Source organism: Podarcis bocagei, assembly GCF_964188305.1.
Source record: "Podarcis bocagei genome assembly, chromosome: 17".
NCBI lineage: Eukaryota > Metazoa > Chordata > Lepidosauria > Squamata > Lacertidae > Podarcis > Podarcis bocagei.
Genome location: NC_138143.1, coordinates 43,181,422 through 43,200,164, shown reverse-complemented (window position 1 = coordinate 43,200,164; position 18,743 = coordinate 43,181,422). Strand labels below are relative to the sequence as shown.

Below are 18,743 nucleotides of genomic sequence, written 5' to 3'. Positions count from 1 at the left end.
GTGGCAATGGCAATTTTTTTGAGAGCTGAATATGTTCTTGTTAAAGCACCTCCAGATAAAACTGAGCCACCACAAAAGGTCCTCCTGCCTGCTTGCCTGGGCCGTAGCCAACTAATGCACCCCATTTGTGCAAGGGTGTCCGTTTGCACAACAGGTCTCTTCAGCCCCTCTCCCCAAATCCCTGTAAAGTTGGGGAACCCCAATAATAGATTTAAGGGGCACATGGGTGGGGGGAAGAGGCAAGGGAGTCCCTTTTCATAAGTGGAAATACTTCCACTAATGGCAGGCTTACACTACGTTGAATACAACCATTAATTTCCCCTCCAGCCTGCCATTTACAGAACAGCAGAAATAATCCAAGACATACCAGTGATTTTATCAATATTAGTTTGAACTGCTTCAAGTAATTCAGTGCTGAGATAAGGCAAATTAAACATCCAGTGTAGTTAACAAGCTATTCAGAGCAGTGTTGTGGTTATTTTCATATATGCAGAAATGGCAGTTGGCATGGTGGGTCCTGGGTCAAGAGGAACTGGCAGCATTGACTGTTACCAATGCAACCAGGAAAGGAAGTACCATAACCCAGAGTGGAGCAAATGCTTTAAAGGCAGAAAAGGTGTGTCTCAAGAGCAACAGCATTTGTGCGCTTGGAAAATACTATCCCAGCACCCTTTCGAAACCTGACAAGTGGCCACGGTCCTTTCACTGACTTTAACATAGAAAAGAGTATCTTCAAATAGGGCTGCAATATTATTAACTGGCTAGATTTTAAAAAAATAAAAAAGCTTTAAATTTATTAATTAACATTGATAAAAAATAAATTTAAAAGGTGCTGCTGATTAAGCAGGTAACATTTTATTTTTTAAAATTATTTTGTATATAAAGGCAGCAGGTGGCAAATATTATCTTCTCTCACATGCAAGCATAAATGCCTCTTCCAATGCCTGCTTTGACACATAGCATCCCATAAAAGAAAATATGCTTCCTGCTTCAGATCTTTTTTAACCATGTGCAAATTAAATTGATATGTTAACCATAGTTGCCATAAATTGTTGAGCTGCTGCTTCTTTTTGGCAAAGCTGTTTGGCAAATTTGCAAGAAGAAAAATGCTGTTTTTGAGCAATTTTTATGGGAAAACAGCCCTGCCGACATGGGCAAACGCAGACGTATGGCAACCCTATGTTAACCGAAATGCACATGAGTAATTGCAATTGGGTTGCAGCCATCTTCCCAAAGAATCTGAACAATACAGGCCACAAAGTATGCTTCTGTTTTACAACCCCTAACAATTGTACAGTTCTTGAAAACATGTGCAAGGCAACTGCGAAAACATACTTCCCTAGCCTGCAATACAGCTGATCCGCTAAATCTGGACTCCTGGATGTTCCGAGTTACATACTCAATTAGCTTATTAAATAGGATTCCTGGTAAAAATGTGAACATGAGCAGTAGTCTCTATTCTTCCAAGAATATTTCAATCTTCTATCTAACAAGCAATTTCATCTATGACTAACTAGGAATTGAATGTCCCAGTAATAATGGCACTCATGACACAGAAGTATCAGCCTGCTGAGATTCTGGATGTGTATCTGTGTCAAACAGCCTTTCTTCGAGGGGTAAAGAAGTCTCTCTCTTGGACTTTTTTTAAAGCCCTTTCTCTACACCTTCTCAACACAGTTCAAGCTTTGAAATATTCCCCCTCTTTCCAGCTGCCCAACATTTCTACCCATCCCTTCTGACCACTATTTGAGATGACGCCATCTTTGTGCCATAAGACAGTGCAGACACACAATCTTCCTTCATGCTCCCAGACTACCTTGAGTGGTGAAGTTAAAGAGTGCAGGTTTCTCTCGCCCACTCGGTAATTTGATGTTTGGGTCCCGTAATTCATCAAAGAAAGAGTGTGCGCACGCTTCCAGCGGAGTCAGGCGTGCCGTGGGGGTATATTCCAGCAGACGGCTACATAGCGCTATTGCTTCTGGTGGAGTGCGGGGCCGGAAGACCTGCGGCAGAACAAGAGGGACAGTCCGTCAATACTCTTCTTTGCGCTTGTCGTTGAAGGACTGAGAATCTGAGGAACTAAACCGCTCAGAGTAGGAATTAGACATTAGCTTATAAAGTACTGAAGCTTAATCAAGCTTCTAGGGTTGAATGGTTAAGTGCAAGGAAGGCTGTTGTACTAAGGTGAAGTTACAAGGTCACAGGGTGGGGGGGGGACACAAGACACAGCTGAGAAGAACTTTTAGGAAGAGAGAAAGAATCCATTCCAAACATAACAGGAATGCAGTCGGCCATGCATATGGGTTGGAGGAGAGAGAAAAGCAAATGAGCAGGATTTTCTGAAGACCACGTTCTGAAGCATTTACTGAAAGCAAAACTTTTAAGCAACCAACTGATTTTGTACTGGGTGTGGATTTATGCTGACTGGTAGGGACACTGATCAGGTCTCATAGTTTTGGTTTATCCTTTAATAATACACAGCAAGTAATTAATTAGGATAACTTCCAAATTTTAGGCGTTTGGGAGTATTGCTGAAGGGTACTCAGCCAGCTAGTTTTTCTCTCAGACATTTGCCATCGGAGGTTAGGTCAAACAGCATATATTTTTACTATTCACAATCAGTCCTTTGTCACCAATGTTGCACTCCATCTACCTTCTCCTCTCTCACACACATAAAAAATAAAAAACCACACATTCACAGGTTCCTTAAGCATTTTCTTTCACCTACGCTACAGGTGCAATACAGGTCATGAGCAAACAGTACATGTAAAATCTTGAGACAAGGATGGGACAAAAACTGGCAAATCCAACTCACAAAACACAAAGGATGAGATTCAGTTGTGGCAGCTCACTTGCACAGTGGAAACCTGCGTTTGCAATGAGACTTTTGGTTCTACTTATTCCCCATCCCTGCACACACCCAAAATCCGCCCAGGAAGGTTACTCAATCCTCTGGAGCAGATTTCTGGGTGCATGGAAGGCTGCTAGCGGGAAGAGAGGAAGGAGAAACCCCACCAAGGGAACGGATTCCCAGGCATGTAAAGTTGGACCAAACCCCAAAGCAATAGCATATACCACATGCAAAATCAACTGCAAATCTGCTCAAACAGATTTTGAAGAGAAGATATTTAAATTCAGCAGAACATAAACTGCGTCAAGAATCTCCTCATCACTAATAATGGTATAAGCTACTGGTGGGATTTATCAAGAGTTCTGAGTTCGTACAGAAAGCTAGTTTACATATGTGAGGGAAAGTAAAAAAGCTGAAGAATTAAACGACAAGAATTAAGTTAAGGCGGGCAAACGATCACATAAGCAAAACTCTTCTGCAGTGCCCAGATGTTGCAAGAACTATTAAACTGAACCAGGCTGCGGCTTACTTTCATGCCTGGGGCAACTGTGGGAATAAGTAGTAATACCATAGTCTGAAAGGAATCCTATGGACCTCTAAAACAGACCATGATATTAGCCCCTCTCCTGCTCTAGCCTGCTCAGGCCAAGAGAGAAGCCAAAGCAAGTCCTCTCCCCACGGGTATGGAATGCTCTTTTCAACCCAGGAAGAAATGACCATGTTGCACAGCCATAGTTTTCCTTTACTCTTAAAAATCAAAACTACATACACGTCAATGTAGCATCAAGGTAGAGGAGGGAAAACTGGTCTGGGAGAATCAACAGGTGAAGGAATGTTGAACTATTCCCTCTTGCAAATGTCATGAACACAAGCTCACTTGTCTCCCCCACCCTAAACTGAATTTGTGCTTCGTTCTAGTTTCAGAACCCAGCTGCAGAGGGAGAAAAGGAAAGGGCTAAGCAACTTCACAAAACACCTCTGAAAACTCAGCACTTCTCCTCCTCTTGCCGGGTTAGGAGAGGTAATGAGAAGCTCCTGCAGCTGGCTTTCCTGGTACTACTCTGGCAGCAACTCCTGAATAGGAGACAGTGGCATCTGTGCCCTGACATACTTCTTGGAGCTACTTTTAAGTGCAACCGGTGACATGGGTTTATCTTTTGCATTTTTACCAGGTGTCCCCTTCACTTCCAACAGGGATGGGGAATTTGTGACCCAGGTGATGTGGGACTACAGCTCACACTATCCCTGCTCACTGGCTCTTCTGGTTGGAACTGATGGGGGATGGAGTCCAGCAACAAAATATCTGGAGGGCCTCAGGTTACCCGTCCTAGAAACAATTTCACTGCCATATGCAAGAGAAAATGCCTGTGTTGTCCATCTAGGATTGTGGCGAGACTAAGTTGTGGGGTCATGACCGAGTTGTTGAAGCACAACATGTTTCATCTCATAAATTTTGGGGAAATTATCTCCATTAAAGAAGTTCAAATTCTTTTTTCCAGATACATAATCCATCAAGTTACTGAAAATCCCACATTCAAATTTGGATATACATTAAACCAAACTTTCCCCAAATTCTATGAACCCCAAATATTGTCCTAGAGCTTGTCAAATAAAACTGTACCCCACCCCCATATGGAATCAGGTGGAAATTCAATCTAAGGTTGAAATGCTTTAGGTATATTGGCCTCCTTTAAAATAAAATGATGCTTTGTATTTTTCTTCATTACTATCTTTAGATGAACTGCTAACTGTGGAACTTTTCTTTCTCTCTTTCTTTCTTTACTTGTCTAGCAGAACTCAGGCTGACTCTATCTTTCACTCCTTCCATGAGTAAGCAAAAGCTATTCACACTTAAGATGTCCTATAATGTACTGTATTCTAGCTCCCACTATAACGGCAGGCCCTCAGATTGCCCTTTCTCTGCTGGGACTTGGAAAAAGTAATTTGATACAGAATGGACTACCTTAACAATGCCAGAAAATTGAAAGCCCAACCCCCGCAAGGAACTAGCAGCTAAAAACGAAAAACGTTGAGAGAGAGAGAGAGAGCATTTGGCTCAGTGACCTCCATGGCTGCTTGGTGTCAGCTCTTCCATCCTCATTTTTGCCTCTCCTCCTCCAACAATAAACCTGATGATATGGAAAAATATTTATGTACATACCCGTACTCCTGAGGTGAAATGTCCTGTTCCTGACGAGTCCTAAAGATGATAATGCAGTGAAATAATCCAAACAGGGGGAGTCAATCCAAAAGAATAGTCCAGCAAGGAAAAATATATCCAATATTATCAGAAATCCATGGTGATGGGGAAATATTAAATGTTTCATACAATTAGAACCTTTAAACATCAGTCTCCATAGCAGCAAGTCCAACTTTTAAAAAAATGATTTTGCACGGGTGAGGCATAGTATAGAAACATTTTATTTTAAATGCATGTTCCAATGCCAGTGACTTTAGTAAAAAGTAACAAAAAGATGAAATCAAATGTCTATGTAGAAGTAAAATTATATACTGAATTTTCAATATTAAACTGCAGTCTTCTTCCCAGTCTTGGAGACAGATTTCCACAGACATGGGGGAAAACATGAGACATGCTCTCAGGTACAGACTACTCTTTTTTTTCTTCCTCCTCTTTGTCCCAAAAGCACAAGATGAGACGTGTTTTTGAAACCACGCATGTAATAGATAAAGACCTTTAAGATTCAGTACTAAAAATAACTATTTTAAAGTTCTATAAGCTATGTGTGTATCAGGCCGCCGCGGATTATTCTTCATTTTGGATTGACTTCCCCGCCAATGGACTGTTAGTGTTTAGCTTTTTTGGCAGATATCTCTTTAGGATGCTTCAGGAACTGGACATGACATTTCAGAAGTGCTGGTAAGATCTTAACTCTCCCCTGCCCCTTGATTGTGGCTTCCTTCCTTACGCCCTCACGGCCATTTAAAAGAGGGGAGGATTTGTTTGGTTTTTTCTTTTACAAGCGAACACTGATAATGCAATGAAAGAAACACACTGCCGTTGTTTAACTCTTCTTTCTTACTGCAACCTGTTCTACTGCCTTATTCACCCACCAAGAACTACATGGAAGCATACAAACAACAAACATTAAAAGCAAGGGACTGTCACAGTTACAGGTCAAGTGGTCGATAATACAGGTTGCCAACACTTAAGCACAATGGGCCGCATAGCAAGATGTGGGGCGGATTCAGCGTCCTATTGTGCCTAGGTGCAAGAGGGCAGGTGGAAGAGCACGCTGTTAGCTGTGAACCGTCCTCACTATTATGTTTTAAGCACCATGGTTACTGTGTTTAATGTAGTTTTCAGTGAGGGAATTTCTGGGGCAAATAATCCGCGGATTATGTTTTAGTCTGCGGACTAAAATTTAGCACTCGGTCTGAAAACCGGCCCGTCACAGTGAAATCCATTGCAATCTAAAATAAGTCTTGGTGAAGGAAAGGAAAAGCTAAGAGCACAAAAGAGAATGCAATTGGGCAGACTAACCTTTAGTATGCAGACTAAATACGGCCAGATAAAATGCACAGGAAAGCCACATGCAGAAAACAAAAACTAAAATAAAACATGTGAACACTGATAGGAACTTTTCAAGTAACTTTTAAATATTATCTCACTTGTTCATTAACATATGTTATCATGGTCACAGATTTACTATTTTAGGTAGACTTGCTTGATTAGTTAAATAATTTTCACAGAGGAAACCACACTGAAAAATGCATATCTACATGTGGGCCCTGCAACAAAATGTTCCTTTGTGGAGCAGCCCTGTTCAGCGCTCAAGCCAACCATAGTCTCAATTCCATGATATTCCACTTCCATTTTCCTTCCCCTCCATTACTGGAATGAAAAGTTAAGAATGAAGAGATGCTATTATCACCACATAAGTTGCTTTGGACTATTTTATAAATTAACAAATATAATTCAAGTAATCTTAAATGAATTGGTTGGGCAGAAAGTAGAGATGACAAGTTTCTAAATTCTGTTTTGAAACAGAAGTACTTTCTAAATTATTGTGATCTACTGATTCAAAGCAGAACTTATGCTTGAAAAGCGGGGGAACAACTCAAAACATTATTGAAAAAAGGTGATTTTTTCCCTTTCCCTATTATTTGTACAAGAGCTCTCCTTCTCAATATATCATCAGGGCTGAATCAGTGCCATGATGGGTCCTGAGATGTAGCAGACTCTTCCAACTCCAAACTCATGTACCTGACAGTTGTGCACACGTATGAGCATGCACGCGCACACACACACACACACAGAGGAGAAGAGAGCTACATCATGCACAACAAAATGCAGGAGAGAAGAAACTGCTACACCTTTCCCATGCTTCCTGAAAGCAAAAAAATTCCACCCCCTCCCCACCGACATGGATACATTTTGCAAAGGGGTCTCCCTGAGTAAAGGGAAATGTGGCTGCTGGTCCTGTTTCTGACTGCATGCAACTTCTGTGGCCCAACCGATTCTGAGGATGGTCATAAGGGGCACTCTTGTAGCTCTCCACTACCCACAGAAGCTCAGACACCCAGAGGAGGGCATTTTCATATAAGCAGTCACAAAGCTTATACAGTCATACCTCGGGTTGCGAAAGTGATCCGTGCGGGAGGCTCGTTCACAACCTGCAGCGCCATGTCTACACACACTTGTGACGCGATTTGGTGCTTCTGCACATGTGTAAAGCGCAATTTAGCGCTTCTGAGCATGCGCTGAAACCCGGAAGTAACCTGTTCCAGTACTTCCGGGTTTGGCGCGGTCTGCAACCCACAGTGTTCGCAACCCAAGGTATGACTGTAAACCAAAGTCTGTTTTTATTTAAAAGGAATGGACTATTCAAAACAGTATGGAATGCTACTCAGCCCATCTTGGTGCAGTAGGCTGTAAGTAGAAAGCGTGCGGTGACTCCTCACCCAGAAAGGATCAGAGGAGAGGAGCCATTCCCACCATAAGGGCTCCCTCTCTCTCATACACACCCACCAGTAAATCTGGAGAAGTGGGAGCATGTAATAAGACGTGGCTGAAACAAAATACTGTGCTGTGGAATCAATGTATGCAGGGCTGGCCCAAGACATTCTGCTAAGGTGGACCACCAACCAAGTTATTTTGGCACCTGAGACAGAAAATCCCTCTCATTCCCAGAAGCAAAAACAATAATAGAACTAACAATTTGCTGCCCTTTCATTACACCCCCAAAATCAGCTGCCAGAGGCGGCCTTCTCCTAGCGGCCGGACTGGCCCTTTACGGGAGGAAAACGAAGTTCTAAGGACACATCTGTGTGACACCCAAAATGACACTTTTGCATCTCTCCTGTTCTGCAGGTGGCAGAAAACACAGGGAAAAAGAACATGCTTTCTGCTCTACATGGTTCCAGCCATCAAATACAGCCTTTGGGACTGCATGAATGGGGCAAATGAATTTTGACCCGATGCAATGAAGGTTTGTCACTTGCTCTGAGGAAGGCAAGGTCTCCACAAATGCATATGATGGGAAGGAGCAACTGTCTGTTTTCAGAGGAATTCCAAGCAGCAAAGAATGAAGCAGCAGGTGAATGCAGATTGTGGAAACATTGCAGGGAGAGATCTCATGATGTCAAGAAGTGGGTCCTGAGGAGGAATGGAAGGGTGCGAAGGCACCTCATTTGCTTTCTCTCTCAGGTAGTGGGGCAACCCAAAGGAAGTGCCTGCTATATGACTAGACAATAACAGCAGCTAGTAAGAAGAGGGAGGGAGGCACCCTGCAGCTAAAAATCCATAGTGGCAGTAGTCTTGCACACTTGGTTTTCTAAAGAACACAAAGGTTATCCACCCTACAAAATGAGAGGCTGGTGTGTAACCTATTTATTTAAAACATTTCTACCTCACCTTTTGAATAAGATGCCCAAGGTTGTAAACAATAACTAAAGTCAACAAAACAGTCAATGCAACAATAAGATCAAGGAACACAACAGCAAATAAAATAAGTAGCTGAAAGGCCAAACATTCTGGTGAAAGGAAAACATGCCAGGAAAAATGTAAACAATTACCTTCCATGCACCACACTAAATACTCCAAGAGGAGCTAAAACACTTTCTAGGGGGGGGGGCAGTAATTACTTACCTGGAACCTAAACCCTGTGGACTGGGATTTTGTTTGTTTTTACTAGGAGTCTTAATAGTTAATCTGTTTTCGACAATACAAGCCCTAGGAACACACAGTTATCCGAGGGCCACAGGACCTCAACTTCCCTAACCTAGAACTAGGGGTGGGGAGGAGGAAGCAGGAGTAACTCTGCAACTGGTCAGAGACCTTTCTAAAGAGAAGAACTCTGGACTCATGGTCATCTGATGGAATACGTTGGTCCTGACCCGACCAGTTCACCCAGCGTTCAGACTTTCTTGGATGAACTCCAATTTCCGCCAAGCAAGGCATCCTTCTTATCGGTCTAGCAGGTGGGATTGTTCCAATGGTGCCTCCCTTTGCTACTGTCTCCCCCAACCTTATGCCCTGCTGGTGTAAGCCCTCCTGGATTGTGGATTTATCAGTTCATTTACTTCACTGGCTCCCTCTGCGACCCAGTAAGATTCCTATGTGTAGAATGTCTTTTCAGTTACACTTCCATATGCTCATTCTGCATTAACTTTATGGGGTAATTTGGATGTGAAAATAAAGAGGAAGTCCTTTGTGAAAGAATTGGGTTGACAGCCAGATACCAGTTAACAGCATCAGATTGAGAACATTTGCCATTTTCAATTTTGCGGTCTAGCTGCCACTTACCACTAGAGCTGAATCACGGTATCTTCAACTACAGCTCCTTTTAGTGTCTATTTAGGAAATGTCAGCTTTGAGTGCCTTAATGTCTCCTATTTTTGCTGGAAGAAATAACTGGATCTTCACGGAAAACTAATAGAGTGTTCTATTCATTCTATTAATGAAACACTGCTTTATCATCTATTTGGCTGTTTCTTTAATTTTTAGCCAAAACTGAGTCAACAGAACATGATGTTTCTGGTATGCTGGACTCCACCGTGCCTTTATAGGAAGAAATGATGTAACACTGAAAATGTTTTGAGGCATACAATGTAGTCATGGTCCTATGGTGTCTTCTTTCTGGCCAGAAACTATTGTTCATATTAATCTTGTCTCGGATATTTGCAGATGATCACACACTCTTAAATTATATCCTTGAGGTGTGGTGACTAACAGATGGACAACAAAAGTGAATTCTGTGAGCCTTTTGGCGGCCAAAAGACGTATATTGCAAGGTTAGAAGGCTAAACATCCACTATGTACCACTCAGTGGTCTGAAGATCTATGCCCTTTATCTGAGCACATGACCGAATATAACTATTTGGACATAGGAACTGCTTATATTAAACTATACATTTAAATGAGGATTGATGTAATATTTGTATTATCAATGTCAACTGCCTTTGTTTGTTTTTTCTCCTTTCTCTCTAGTATATTTTCAAGTTTGTTTTTAAAATTGCCCCGTGCAACAAAAATTACCAGAAATCTACAAAGAAGGCTTCTAAATTGTTATTGCAGCAATTATAGCAATGAACTCTCAGTGCTCTAGCCACAGTAACAGAGGAAACATGGAGTAAGACTCCACCTACGGACCTGAAGATAAAATTAACTGGGCCATTAAGGGCTTTAAAAGTAAAATTGTAGTGCCTTGAACTGAACCTGCTACATGTTTCCTATACCCATGTTGAGCCTCACAAACTATCTACCAAGGATGGCTTCACACACAATGTGTTGGATAATTGTCATGAAATCATTTTTAGTGAGGACAGGGTGCAACCAGCTCACACTTAAGGAACTCTTTCACGGAGAAAATAATCCCACTGAAAGCACAGAACCTGTTTGTCCCCAAATGAGCTGACCTCTTAAGCATCAACATTTCTATCTTGCCTGAATTCTTAAGTCAATTTAATTGCCCCCATCCAGCCACATCCCAAAACATGCTTGTCTCTTCCAGCAGCCACAAATTTCAACAGAATTAAATACTTTTGGGTAGAACAACAGTCACTCAATATTACCCTCAATTTTGCTGAGACAGGAGTGGAACTATCAGAGTGTGAGGCCTGAAGACTGACAGCTTCTAGCAACCATATAGCGTACAATTCCTAGAACCTTTGTTGCAGATGGTAAACCACCACAACAAAAGTAGTTTCTATTCTGTATTCTGCCCTAATTCTGGATTGATATGGATCGTGGAGATAAATATAATCCAAGGGTCACTGGAATTGCAACCCTACTGCCTACCCATCATCTCTCCCTCCAACTTTGTTCTGAGAATTGATTTCAGCAAGACCTTCTCAGTTAAGAGGACATGTCTAAGCTTAAGTTGTCCGAGGACGAAATATATGTAGGGAAACACACTCTGTCCCATTCGCAGCTGCGATCCTTCCCTCCAGAAGAACAATGTGGCAAGGGGGAGGAAAGCTTGCCCTGGCGTCTGCAGAGCTGGCTTCTCCCCACCTGCTGCTCTAGGTGAGCTGAAGGGAAGCTCCCATTGGTTTCTGGCACTTTACAGAGAACCAAGGACTAAGAGGTGTGTGGATGCATGTTTGCTGCTTCTTTATAACTGTACTGTGATACTTCCCTGTGAGGCAGGAAATGGTTCTGTTTTAATTCTATCGCTCACCTCAAGAAAGAGAATCATATAGGTTCACAATACATCATGCCCTGCTTGGCTCCTTATTGGTGTGGACAACAGCTATAAACATGAACGATAAGGATCTCTACTCATTTTTCTTTCTGATTAATAGCCAGAACATTCATAACAAATGTGATACCACCAAATTTTGTATAGTGAAGTGCTACTGTTGAGGAATCCAGTCAATACTTCTTTCCTTTCTCTCCCTACACACCTCAGTTTTCTTTCACCCCCTCCAAAAACACTCAGCTTTCCAGAGCCACAATGAGCATTCCTAACCCTCAATGGGGGTTTTTTTTTGGGGGGGGGGCCTTAAAAAAATAATTCCTAAAGATGTTTCGTACGTCTACAAGCCCTGGGGTTCACCTGAGCATACTGCAGCCTCCCTCTTGTTCCTCAGTTGCTTTGTTTCAGCTAAAATCCTATTAATATTCACCAGCTGAATCTCCTGTTAAACAGGTGAAGCTAATCAAGTAATAAGACACCCTGAAACTTCCATATTTACACAAGACTTCACACACACACACACACACACACACACACACACGAGAGTTTGCTATGAAGAATAAAGGGTTGGATTCCCAGTACATAAGTAGGAGGGGTGGGATGTAAAGGAAGGTGCAGTTGAAAAGAGAAATATGTGTTTCACCCCACCTGACTGGAAGTGTCTTCCAGTTACAGTAACAAAAATACCATTGTGAACATGGTTGAAATACAGTCATTAACATTTATAGGACCACAGAGTAATAGTGCCTTGGTTTGCTCATTAACTTGTAAAGATTAATGTATGGACCTCAGCGTATCCTCTCCAGGCACCCACTACTATTTCAAACAGGCTCTCACCTTAGTCCATGGATGTGCCTTAATCTGGGGAAATTTAAATTCAGTGTAGTTTGGATTCATTTCTCTAATCTGTTCTCTTGTAGGAGTTCCAAGGACCTAGAAAACAGAAAACGTGGTCTATTAGCACCTTGAAACAATATAGCTATTGCAGTCAACATCTGTGGCACGCAGCACTTCTAGTAAAAGGAATGGATGCAAACAGGAAGCTCTCCAACGGCGGCCAAGTTTACATTTTAATCACTGGCTGTATCTCTTACTATTCCCTGGAGTACCGATCGCATAATTAATTCAAATGTATGTAGGACTATGCACCATAATTAACATTATGCAGACCATCTCTGAAGCACTTAAATAATTTTGTACAAAATGCACTTTAGATAAGCCAAGTGCTACCTTAAACATACTTTATTTTACTACCAACAAAAAGAAGAACCTTCATATGAGTACATTCTGTATAAGAAATGCCCTTTTTTTTCCTTCTCATGGTGTGAGTGACGGATGATTTGTGTCCAGCTCCGTTAAAAAACATTGCCTTTGAGGGGATACAGCCCTAGCTGCAGCATCTGATCACAGCAACTCAATCACAGAATGTATATTCTATGAGACCTGTTCAGACCTGCATTTGCAAGCACAAAAGTTGTATAAGGAGCCAAAGCACACAGCATGTTCTACAATGTGGACATGTTATGACTTAAAATTTTGCTGTCAAGAGAAGATGAACACTGAAGGACAACAGCTGTAGCAGAATCTCATACAGAATGAATTTCATTGGATATACACCAAGAGATCAAAATGAAGAACTAAACTGAATATGATGAACTGAACAAAATCTATTCTTTTTGTCTGCATGAGAACGATATATCTGTGTGCATTTATATAAGTTTGACCATTGAATTTTGTGGAGAATGATTTTGTTCTGTCAATTACAGATTGAAAACCACCACTTGACGCTGATATAAGCCGACCTAGTTTCACAACTTATCCTCTACGTTCCTCAATTCCAGGCATGCAATTCCTTTTGACAACTTCTCTGGCCCTGATATCTATCACATGTAAGTTACAGGGCTCTGTTTTTTGTTTTTTGAAGTTGGATTGCAGGGATACACAACCAACTTAGAATTGGGTCAAAATACATTGAAGGAAACTTCTGAGTCGCAGCCAATACACCTGCTTCACAAATAAGCAGAAGATGTCACTCCTTTCCATAGCTAGGGAAGACTACTTGCTACTGGATCATGTCACAATTAAGGAGCAATGAACATTGTGAGGGGTGTGGGGAGCAGGAATCATTATGTCTGGCCATTTGGTAGTGATTCCAATACGTATTTTTGCACTTTTAGATACGTTTTCTGTTTTATATTTATTACTTATTTAGGTTATTCATATCCTGCTTTTCATGGTAGAAAGATTCACAAAATGGGTTTCTTGCATTTCTAATGTAGTGAAGCGACTCTGAGTGCAAAAGGGGTAAAAATTACTTATTTACTTACCTGGAAAATAGAAGCCAGTATCACATTTACTTTTAAATATAAGGAGGGTTTTATATAAACCAAAGTTACATTAAAATTACTATTATTTCATTTCCATTTTAAAATGATGCCCAAATAATAATAAAACCCCTCATACCTTGATTATTTCCACCAACTGATCTACACCACTGTCGCCGGGGAAAATGGGTTGTCCCAGCAAGAGCTCTGCCAACACACAGCCTGCAGACCAAACATCTGGGGAGGGGGAAGAAACACAGGAAGATATTGGGGGTTGCATAGATCCTTTTTTCTCTCTCTCTCTATATATGCACGCACGCGTGCGCACACACATATATATACACACGCACAGTATAAATAGAAATAGATACAGAACAGTAAGGCTTAATTTACCAGGTAAGCATTTAGGCCGCTGCAGAGAAGCACTGACAATGTTCATACAAATGGTACCTTATATGAATCTGTACCAGGTCAAAACTTGCAAAGCAAAATTATACACAAAAGTAACTCAGTAAGATGGTGCCGGTGTTCTTTTCAGATTTTGCCAGTTTCCACACACCCCTCCTCTAATATGAAATTCATTCTATTCCATAGATATTTCCATTTGCATCTCCATACTGCCACTCACATTCCCACTCACTCTCATTTCAGACCTTGTCGCCTTGGCTCACCACCTTCCTCTCTAACAACATCCCAATGCTCTTCCCTGATAATTTCAACAAGTGTGGTTCTTTTAAAAATGTGTTTTTAGTAACAAAATATTACTCAATATTACAGAGCCATGATTGGTTAGAGTGTTGGACTGGGACCTGGAAAACCACAGTTCAAATGCCCCCACCATCAGGAAGCTCACTGGGCTACCTTGGGACAGGTACACACTCTCAGCCTAGCCCACCTCACAGGGGGGTTTTTGTGAGAATAAAGTCAGGGAGGAGAATTATGTGTGTCACTTTGAGCTCCTTGGAGGAAAAGTGGAATATAAATGTAATCTAAATAAATAAATGAAATGTTTATATACACAATGTAAAATTTAAATCTCAAAAGAGGAGGAAGGCACTGTGCATTCTGGATTCTAGTTCCTTGTAAAGGACAAATCAGCATAGCTCAAAGAAGACAACTGAACACTGTTGTCTACAATATGGTATTGTGGCAAAGAAAGCTGCAAGGAAAGAAGCCTAGTTTCCAATATTTTAGAAAGAACAGTGCTGCTCTACCAATACTGACAAGATCGCACGCAGAGCGGTCTGCTTCAGTCCCAGGTATACGTTAGAAAAGCCGCCCCCAATCTAGTGCCTTCCAGATGTTTTGGACTACAACTCCCATCAGCCTCAGCTAGCAGTATGCATTAGAAGAATGAACCTGCTGTGCTGGAAAGGGTTCAGGGAATGCTTGATGTGGCATGCTGAAAATGATTCAGGAAACAGCAATGATAAGGCAATGGACTCATTAACTGGAACTATGCGATTTCAGGTGACCACATAAGCTAACCATATCAGCTAGAAAACTGAAGATTTCACTTATGTAACAAATAATGGGTGGATCGTGGCTGACATTCTGCTTCTTATATTTCTGCTTGTTCTAGAGCTGTGGTAGAAATGTCTCATTTTAAATGCAACATGGTAGCAAACTGGACTTATACTGAGAGACCCAGATTCAAATCCTCAAGCATCCATGAAGGTCACTGGATAAGTATGGACCAGCATCGCTATTTCTCAGCCTAATTACCTAACCGTGTTGTTGCAAGGATAAGAACTGAGGGAGAAAGGCAATGTATATTGCCCTCAGCTCACTGGAGGACTGGCAGGATTTGTAAAATATGCAATTAATCAATCCAATAATCTCTATGCCAGTCCAGGGTCTGATGCCATAAACTTCCCTGCAGCAGACTTTGGGTAACCTTTATGCCTTTTATAGTTGGGCTGTCTCACTACAAAGCAGAGCTTGCATCCTGCAGAAATAAACAAAGGTGGCATTGTTGATATGGCAAAAGAAAAGGATCAGAAAATGCCACGATGTCACACAAAAATAGAGGTGGGAGGTCCTGAATACTAGAATTTGCCTTGGCTCCATTTAACAGGATGCTGAAAATACAGCAGATGAGAATCTTTTATCTTGATTTTCAGGTTGGTTTTATAATGGAACAGCATGGGTCACCTACCATTCATTGCAAATACTGGATATCCATGTTAACTGTAGCTTTGGGGGGGATGGAAGTGCAGTGTTCCATAATAGCTCCTCAACAGGAAGATTTTAAGCGGTTTTGTTGTTGTATTTCAGGATAGTTGCGATTGTGTAGTCTACCATTCTGATCACATAAAACATAAATGTTTTAAAAATAAATACACACATACCTATACTGGAGGTATAATCTGTAGCTCCAAAGATCAACTCTGGTGCCCTATAGTACCGAGAGCAGATATAAGAGACATTAGGCTCTCCACGAACCAGCTGTTTTGCACTAGACATGAGGAAAGAAAAAGGAAGACGTTATTTTTTTAAAACAAAAACATGCAGTGCAATTAAACACACAAATGTTATTTTGCTTTAAGATGAACCTTCATTTGCAGCTCTTCACTACGTAGACCTCCTGTTGCATAATACCTTTTCACTTTCCCAAAGTCTGGGAGAAGGCACAGATGTTTAGGATCAGGGGCAACAGAACCACAGGATCCGAACTACAGAAAAGGCCCAACATCTTTAACAACAGCATGACAGCTGGGTTATCAAAATATTCTGCCTCATTATGAATCTAATTCAGAAAAGGATACCACTGCTATCATATTCAACAGAGAGAGGGAGTTAAGACACCATGAAACACATTAACTGTGTTTTGGCTTCCTGGTCTTTGTAATACAATGTACCACAAGGTACAATCTTGTCCCCAATGCTGTTTAAAGCTATATAAGGTCTATGGATGAAGTTCTTAGGAACTGGGGGCAATTGGGTGTCATCACTTCTCTACTTCGCCATAACATCTGAGTCACAAGGGGTTTTGCATTCTCTGGGTGCACTGCTGGACTGGATGAGGGCCAATAAACTGAGCTTAAACCTTGGAAACAAAGAGACACTCTTGGTTGGTAGTTCCCGTGCCCACAAGACACACCACAGCTAGGCTATTGATGGGGACAGACCATCGCCAGAGCATAACTGCAGCACTCAAAAGTCTGGAGCGCTCAAATGTACTGGCTGCCCGTACATTACCAGGTCAGGTTCAAGGTTTTTGTATTAATTTAAAAAACCCTTAAAATGCTTAGAGACTATTGTAGTTAAGTGGTATAGAAACTGTTCAAATAAAATAAAATAATGAATTCCCCAGACACTTAAATCATTAATTCTTCTATAGAAATGTCCTTATACTGTGAAGTCTTACAAATTTCAACTACTCCACTAGGCACTAAAGTCCTTCTAATGACCTGCTGGGGTCAAGAGGAGGGGTGGTCAAACGTTGCACTCCCAGCCATGCCAATGAAGTGGCCCTGCAGAACTGCTCTTCCATCCTCTCCTGCAACCTGAGGAATGGCTGCTGCCGAGTGACAGCCGCTGGCATCTGAGCAAAGCAGATATTGGCCCTGCGTCCCTTCACTTCTATGCTGTAACAATAATGCCGTTGTGTAGTTTGCCTGTCTTTAAAATATTTACTTTCAGACAGATCTTCTTTTACCATATTTGCCACAAGACTAATGTATTCATTGCAATGAGACTTACTGTGTGGTACAAAATGGCCTAGCTGTTGCTTCACCATAAACTTCAATAGACATCCCTATCCAACATGACTCAGCCATGGAAAATTTAACACAGAGGCAATCAAGCGCACTTTGCTCATTTCCAAAATTAAGTGCAATACTGTTATAAATGGGAGTGGCCTTGTCATGCAAGCCAGAATAACCACAACTACTGAAATGGAGCTTAGGATAAACACCACTGTCCCTCCACTAATCTTTGGACTAATCTTTGCCAGAGACACTTACCTTCCAAAATCACAAAGTTTTAGGACAGCTGTGTCGGGATCCAGCAAAAGATTTTGTGGTTTTATATCCCGATGGCATATTCCAAAGGAATGGATATAGGCTAAACTTCGGAATAGTTGATACATGTATAACTGGAATATAAATAAGAGATTTTAAAATAAATATTATCTCCCATAGTAAAACATGGCAGGAGGTTTAACGTACTAACTTTTCTATAATGCTTGACAACAAAAAATATGGTTAAAACCAACACTTTGATGTAATGTCCAAACACTGTCCTTTTTTCATAATAAATGTATTCTGTGTTTTATTTTTTTCTTTCACACTTGTCTTCCACTTCAGAATTCAAATCGGCTTAATAATAGAAACGATCGAAACAGTAGCAGAATAAAAAAATAGAAGTATAAAATTATTAGAAAGATTAGGCAATAGCAAATTCTAGTTCATCAGTTATTTTATCAATTAAACTAATTAACACTACTCCGTATCAAATCTAAAGAGGTTTAACACTTCCTCCTCATTTATAAAAATAGAGAAAAGCTGAATAATATTTCAAATTTTATGGAAACAAGTACTGTGGAAAGCTGAGAAAATATTTACATGCAAGAAAAAAGAATGAAAACCGAAGGGAACAGGAAATATGAAAATATTTTTTAAGAAAGGCCCAGCTGACAATGGGGACAATTATAGAACAATTAGCTTAGTATCTATTATGAGCAAGTTATACTTCAGATTCTATGGCAGTGTTTGATTTGCTCCCCCAGAGACAAGCTATGACTGAAACTGAGTAATGTCATTGTTGATAAAAGACTGCTCCATCTTAGTCTCTGAAAAGAAGTCTACACAAAAGAGTCAGTTATTGGATGGTCAAACTCCAGAACAGGTAAAGAGTATTAAATACCTTGGGTTACTGTTCTATACAGTATTTCTTGGACCACAT

At 41.0% G+C, this 18,743-nt stretch overlaps 1 protein-coding gene across 2 annotated transcripts in view; it reads right to left on the bottom strand.

The window, feature by feature from the left end:
- Positions 1 to 18,743, bottom strand: part of GSK3B (glycogen synthase kinase 3 beta) — a 64,237-nt gene that overhangs the window by 12,987 nt on the left and 32,507 nt on the right. The window contains exons 5-10 of one of the 2 annotated variants that reach the window (XM_081176702.1): positions 17,804 to 17,934; positions 16,187 to 16,293; positions 13,975 to 14,072; positions 12,349 to 12,444; positions 5,013 to 5,051; positions 1,817 to 2,003 (exon numbers count right to left, since the gene is read on the bottom strand). In XM_081176702.1, the coding sequence (XP_081032828.1) occupies positions 1,817 to 2,003; positions 5,013 to 5,051; positions 12,349 to 12,444; positions 13,975 to 14,072; positions 16,187 to 16,293; positions 17,804 to 17,934 (658 nt within the window). The remainder of the gene's footprint in view (positions 1 to 1,816; positions 2,004 to 5,012; positions 5,052 to 12,348; positions 12,445 to 13,974; positions 14,073 to 16,186; positions 16,294 to 17,803; positions 17,935 to 18,743) is intronic. The other variant, XM_081176703.1, reaches the window with a different exon arrangement.